This window comes from Parambassis ranga, chromosome 19 (genome assembly GCF_900634625.1).
Source record: "Parambassis ranga chromosome 19, fParRan2.1, whole genome shotgun sequence".
Classification (NCBI taxonomy): domain Eukaryota; kingdom Metazoa; phylum Chordata; class Actinopteri; family Ambassidae; genus Parambassis; species Parambassis ranga.
In genome coordinates, this window is record NC_041039.1 from 23,312,857 (window position 1) to 23,319,838 (window position 6,982).

At 48.2% G+C, this 6,982-nt stretch overlaps 1 protein-coding gene across 1 annotated transcript; it reads left to right on the forward strand.

The window, feature by feature from the left end:
* On the forward strand, positions 1-6,976 carry aass (aminoadipate-semialdehyde synthase). Its single transcript, XM_028431735.1, is given in 19 exon segments — positions 1-124; positions 1,344-1,588; positions 1,590-1,607; positions 1,704-1,736; positions 1,738-1,770; positions 1,772-1,882; positions 1,976-2,060; positions 2,200-2,267; positions 2,388-2,409; positions 2,412-2,471; positions 2,474-2,532; positions 2,614-2,692; positions 2,781-2,908; positions 3,096-3,241; positions 3,879-4,001; positions 4,102-4,213; positions 4,508-4,567; positions 4,807-4,874; positions 5,954-6,976. Coding segments are annotated over 18 exon segments (1,434 nt in total). The 5' UTR covers positions 1-124; positions 1,344-1,393; the 3' UTR covers positions 5,988-6,976.
* Positions 6,977-6,982: the final 6 nt, after the last annotated feature.

A 6,982-nucleotide genomic window follows, 5' to 3' on the forward strand; every position in this document is an offset into this window, starting at 1 on the left:
CGCCTCTGTGCGCGTGTGAGTGGGGCTCGAGCTCACCTCTGCGTGACTCTCCGGTGTGTCCGTGAACCGTTCCCACGTTTCCTCGCCTGGAGTCGGCGTGCTGAACACGAAGCTGTCGGTAAAGGTGGGTCCGAATCAGCAGCTGCTTCGCGTGCAGCCTGGTATTGATCAGAACGGTATCGATACATTAATTATTGACTGGAAGTTTACGTGTCAGAACCCGGAAATGGTCCATATGCTCACGGTGTAGGTTAAAGCTACGAGTCGCTGACTGCTAGCTGCAAACAAACACAAAGCTCCGGTGGAGTTTAAGCTAATTTGAGTGTTAGCTAAGTTTGAAAACGGCTGAAGTGTGCCTGCATGTTTGGTAGTGGTGCCATGTTTGGAGTTCTAATAGTCTCAGATGTAGTTGGAAGAGTTCTGGTTTACTGCAGACTGCAACAAGTGGTTTTCAACCTGAGGATGGCGGTCCCTCAGGGAGGTCAGGGGAAGGCTGATGTCTGAATGAGCACTGATTAGCTTCTCATAAACTCTGTAGACAGATGAAACCTCTGCCCAGGAGGACTCACACTTCTTGAGTGACGACACAACCACAAAACACACACAGGGCCTCTGTGTAGAGTGTTAGCATGACGACAGAGATCCACACACACACACACACACACCTCTCACTCCACCTGTCAATAAAAAAGATGTGAATATTGGCCTTTAATGTCCTGCTATGGGGAGTGAATGTGTGGATATGGGTTTCTGTTAATTAGACAGTGAGGAGGTGAATATGTGAATTGTGTGTGAATGAGTGTGTCTGTGTGCTGTTGTGTTGTTTTAGTCAGTCCTCTGTGTGATGGTCGGTCTGTAACCGCCACCCGCTCGCCAGCAGCTCTCTGCAGAGATGTAAAAAGTACCAGAGACCCAGACCTGAGTAAAAGTACAGATACTCTACCATCATACTCGAGTAGAAGTATTAAAGTAGTCCATATTGTTTTTTACATAAGTATTAAAAGTATTCTGTCGTCTTTAAAATGTACTCGAGTATTAAAAGTAAAAGTACATGCATGGAGTTTAAGGAGTACCGGAGCTGCACAGCTTGGAAAGTCTGTGTCTGTGCTCCGAGTAATGACAAAAATGTATCAGAGTAAAAGTACTCAACTCATCAAACTGTAGTGGAGTAAGAATAATACTCCCGTAAATTACAGATCGGGCTTAAGTACAGCAGTCTGTCTTTGTTGCTTTGCATCTCTGCCCAGTAGCATGCTGCTCTTTGCTCCGCCCCCTGACTGATGCATCGCCACTCTTTGCCCCGCCCTCTGACTGACGTGTCGCTGCTCTCTGATTAAACGCAGCGTGGTCACTGGTCAGCAGTCTGTCTCCTGAAGCAGGTGGAGGTGCAGCCATGTTCAGAGTCCTCCGTCAGAAGAGGACGCCCAGCTGCCTCGTGGGCCAGCGGCGCTACGACCACCACAGGGCGGTCATGGCCATTCGCAGGGAGGATGTCAACCCCTGGGAGAGGAGGGCGCCGCTCGCCCCGCGCCATGTCAGAGAGCTGACGCACGCCGGCGTCAAGGTCCTGGTGCAGCCGTCCAACCGCCAGAGCCATCCACGAGAAGGTGAGGCAGCGATGGTCCCCTCCTCGGTGTCCCATCACACACAGAGAGTGATGTTTAAAGGGCAGCGCTCTGATCGGGCCGGGGCTTCTCTTTCAGCTACTACTGAAGGCCGGAGCCGTCATCCAGGAGGGACATTTCAGAGGCGTCGCTGATTATCGGAGTGGAAGAGGCCGCCGGAGGAGAAGGTCATCCCTAGGAAGACGTACGCTTTTTTCTCTCACACCATCAAAGCTCAGGAGGCCAACATGGGGCTGCTGGACGACCTGCTGAAGAAGGTGATCCTGAACAGCACCATATAACGAAGATAAAAGCTGCTCGGGCACAGGCAGAATTTTATTCTCTGTTCTTCCCTCTTTCTGCTTTTTCAGGACGTTCGACTCATCGACTACGAGAAGATGGTCGACGCTAACGGCTTCCGGATCGTAGCGTTCGGTCAGTGGGCCGGTGTGGCAGGTATGAGCACCATCAGGTTTGTTTGATCATCAGGATCATCAGGACCGAAGCTTTGACATGTTACAGTTTCTATCAGGAAGACTCTACGTGTCTGTGTGTGTTTCTGTAATAATGATGAATGAATCCTGTTTTTTTGCAGGAATGATTAACATTTTGCACGGGCTGGGGCTGCGCTTCCTGGCTCTGGGTCACCACACTCCCTTCATGGTGAGAGATTAAAAATATATTATCCAAACTAACACTAGTTCCAGTTCCAGTTCTGAGAAGCGCACACTTTCTTGTGTCTTTTGACTTTTTAAACCGTTTGCTGTCCCTGCTGCTTCACAGCACATCGGCATGGCTCATAACTACGGAACGTCAGCCAGGCCATCCAGGCAGTGAGGGATTGTGGGTATGAGATTTCAATGGGGCTCTGCCCAAATCCATCGGCCCGGTCACGTTCTGCTTCACCGGAACAGGAAACGTCTCCAAGGTGAAATAAAAAAACAGTAAGTCAGAGCTCAAAACACACAGAATCAGCATCTTTATGTTTTTATTTTCTTCTTTCCTGCAGGGAGCCCAAGACATCATCAACGAGCTTCCTGTTGAGTATGTGGAGCCTCATGAGCTCAAGGACGTCTCTGAAACAGGAGGTACTGGTGACGTCTGTGTGTAAAAAGTTGGACAGTTTCAGTTGTCTACAGCATGTTGTTGTTGTGTTGTTGTTGTTTTTCCTGTCAGACATGACCAAAGTGTACGCCACCGTTCTGAGCCGACATCACCACCTGGTGAGGAAGACTGACGGGATCTATGACCCGATGGAGTATGAAAACCACCCGGAGCTGTACACCTCACACTTCAGGACCAGCGTGAGTGCAACACCCCCTTTCTCCCCCTTCTCCCCCGTCACTAATCCCTCGCCACAGCACTCCTCACCCCACCTGCTCCTGTCAGTCACTCGGAGGCCTCGTCCTCTATTTCAGTCGGCAGCAGTAAACATGTGCTCAGGCTGTTTCAAAGCCGCGTGCCTCATCTGTGGTGTCACCCTACCTGCAGGTGGCGCCCTACACGACCTGTCTGATTAACGGTATTTACTGGGAGCCTCACACCCCTCGGCTCCTCCGACGGCTGGACGCCCAGAAGCTCATGAGGCCGTACAGAGTCTTGTCTTCAGACGAGGGATCACCGGGTCTTCCTCACAAGTAAGACCTCTGCAGAGTAGCGACACACCAACATACCCAGAATTCTCTCCGTTTCCTCTGTGTTGACAGTGACCGCACACATGGCTCGGTGATGAAGTCATGAAGTCATCCTCCAACAGTCAAAGAGTGCAGCATCACCCTGGAGCTGAAGTTCTCAGAACTCCCCACACAGCTGCAGACCTTTGAACGCACCACAGATCAGCTGAGGGGAGGACAGCCTGTGCTGTTTTATGAGTTATACAAACACTTTTTTATTACTCAATAAACAGCGAGGTGTTCCAGGAGGTACAGACACAACGGTCCAGCTTCACCTACCGTACTCATATACTGTCATTAAAAATACTTCTGTACAATAGGCGTTGCTAGGCAACTGGGTGTAGTGTGACTGCTTCATGTGATGTTTTACTATACAAGCATAGAAGTGATCATATTATTCTAGTTACTCTGCACACCCCACACGTCACCAGATGATTATAATAAACCCAGAGGGGTTAAATTAAAAGTGGTGGTTCTTTGTTAACCCTTCCTGCTCGGATTATGACCACTGACCTCTCCCCTATCGCTCTCTCCTCTCTCCCCCCCCTCCCCTCTCTCTCTCCTCTCCCCCTATCACCTCTCTCTCTCTCTCTCTGTGCAGGCTGATGGCCATCTGTGACATATCTGCAGACACCGGGGGCTCCATCGAGTTCATGAACGAGTGCACCACCATCGATAAGCCTTTCTGTATGTACGACGCTGACCAACATATCGACCACGACAGGTAAGGTGCCGATCTATGTTGGACACGGTTGGTTTGGTTGCCATGACATTGTCCTGTCTGCACCTCTCACTAAGCAGTGTTTTATCTGTTGTCCTGACAGCGTGGAGGGACACGGGATCCTCATGTGCTCCATCGATAATCTCCCCGCTCAGCTGCCCATCGAAGCCACAGAGTACTTTGGAGACCGCCTCTTCCCCTACATGTGGGAGATGGTAAGATGTGGCAGCGTTAGGTAAGGCTGGCTGCGGTGGAGGAGAGCTGCGGCGGGAGTTATGTGCTCAGAGTCTTGACTGACAGAACGTGTCGGCTTCTGTGTGGCTGGTTTTGTGTGCGTGTGTGTGTGTGTCGTCACGGAAAACGGGCTCAACACTTTACAGCTGTGTCGGGTTCACTCCGAGTACTCCTGGGTCAGAACGTGTTTGATAGGTGTCGCAGCTTGTTCACCCTGACAGCACTGTGCTCTTCTAGTTTATGGTTAATTTTTTGGGGTGTTCTTTCATCACCAGCTGCCTTCAGATGCCACCAGACCGCTGGAAGAAGAGGAGTTCAGCCCACAAGTCAGAGACGTGAGTATTTATTTAAGCTGATATGACCTCATTTATCACAGAACAGACACTGTAAAAACAGAACCCAGGAGGGTTGTTTGGAGGGCTAATTCTGGTGCAATCCACAATCCACAATCCATTACTGTTACTTATGACTCCTATAAATACTACACTACCCATGAGCCTCTGGTGAGGAGGAGGACGTGTTTCTGTGGCGAAGCTCAAAGGCTTCATTCACTGGTTTTCTCTTTTCTTTCCAGGCTGTCATCACCTCTAACGGAGCTCTCACCCCAAAGTTCGAATACATTGAAAAACTTCGAGAGAGAAGGTACGACTCTGTTCAGTAAAATCTCTGTTTATCATCTTCAGTGTGTTTTATATTGAAATTCCTGTGGTACACACCTGTTCCACCGATGAGTTAATGCAACCAGGCTAAGGATGAAATGTCTAAAGATTACAGGACAGGTAACGTTAACAGTGTCTGTCTGAGGCTGATCAAAGCTAACGGCTCTTCAGGACCCTCTGTAGTCTCCTGCTGTTCCCCTCTGTGCCCTGTTTTCCCATCGAAATTTGTGAGAAAATTTGTGATCAAAGTTCCATTTGTCAGAGGTGGTTCTGACCGATATCAGATTCCTGCTGGGAGTTTGTTTTACCAGCGACTGTTGTTTCATAAATAAATGAAATAAATAACGGCAGTCCTCTACAGACATGCTAACTGCTATTAGCTAGCTTTCAAACATTCTCAGCAGTGACTTTGATCTAAAGACCCCGTTCAGACTGAGGAAAGTCGATCCAGCTAAAGTGGGATTGGATCTGGATTAGACCAAGCGATCGCCTTCCGCCCTCCTCAACTTCGCTCGTACCCCCCCCCCCCCCCTCTTGTCTGTATATGGAGTTTTGGTGGAATGTGACGCTGCCAACACATCTGCGCCTTTTGCATGCGTTGTACGCGTTTAGTGGGATTTGCTTGTCACATTTGGTTCAGACCAGAGCCAGATTTCAGCAAATCCGGCTAGAACTGGCCAGATTGAAATCAATCCAAATGAGGAAAAAAACTTTCCAGCTAGATCTGGATAAGGCCTGAATCTCTAGCTCTAGCCAGATTATTTACAGAAGTGTGAACGGGGTCTTAGTGGTTGAAGTTTGACTGAGATGGTTCATCCAATCACCAGCTGAGTCCTCATGGACCTCTGTGGTGGGTTAGCACTGCCCCTCCTCCTGCTTTTAGTGGACTGTGTTTGAAGTTCTTTTTCTTTTTCTAACATCATGATGGGAAATATGGCTCAGATTTATCTTCTAACCTCAGAAACTTTATGAGCTTTTTGATATTGTAGCGTCCTCCAGACAGCGGCGCTAACAGCTGGACTCGTAGCGACTAACCCTCACCTTGTGGTTGTTCCTGCACAGTGCTGCCCTCTGGTGTCTGCTGCGTCTGCATTAACACTTGCATGGCTAGCGTGCTAATAGGCCATCCTTGCTAGCCAACTGCAGAAGCTGGAGTTTGCCCTCAGGCGTCGAGCGGTAGAAACACTTTTCTTCTTCTTACTTCACACAAAAAACGCCGCCGTCACCTCTTCTGTTGCACCAGTCCTTCATGTGTAATGTGGTCGTGGCATGCGGACACCCACAGAAAGGACATGTGTAGCCTAGCTTTGCACAACGACTGGAAGTGGGAGGAAGCTGCTAGCTAGCCAGTTTCTCAAAAGTGTGTTCCCTAAATGTCAACAAAAGCTTCTGTTTAACCTTTTCAACATGGCAGCAGATTAAAGAGTGAGTTCAGAGAAAAAAATGTAATGGAGAAACTGAGGAAATATTCTAGAGCAAATGACCCTCAGCAACCAGAACTCCTCTCATAATATCATCATTTAAAGCCCAGACGTTAGAATTTTAACCTTTCTTTACCAGATTCTGCTTGTATTTATAGAGAGATTCCAATTTATTATCACATGACGTGTCAACAAGTGTAGAAACAAAAACGTGGTGACATGTTGATTCCAGTTTTTGTGCTAAGCTAGGCAGCTCTGTGCTCGTCTCAAATCATCTTCAGTCATTTCCATGATCATTTATTTTCAGTCTGCATTCTCTTTTTATCATCTCTGAAATCTGCTTTGATTTGCTCGTTTAATTTAGTGTCATTGTCCGTCAGCTTCACCTCTATAATATATATATAACATTTAAAAACATTATTTATGTGTGACCTCTAACAGTCGTGGTTCACTTCTCACAGAAGTGAGGCCCTTCCACAGACAGCTTGGATGAGGGGGCTCCTCCTTGGTGTGATCTGGGCTGAAGCGTGCTTCATATTTAGGCCACCTCTTCATCTTAACTGATCCTCAGTATCGTTTTTTATTCCAGACAAGCCATGCCACCAACATCCTAATCCTTTTGATTGAGTTCGCCTCCTTAAGATATGTAACTCTGGGAGAATCCTCCTGA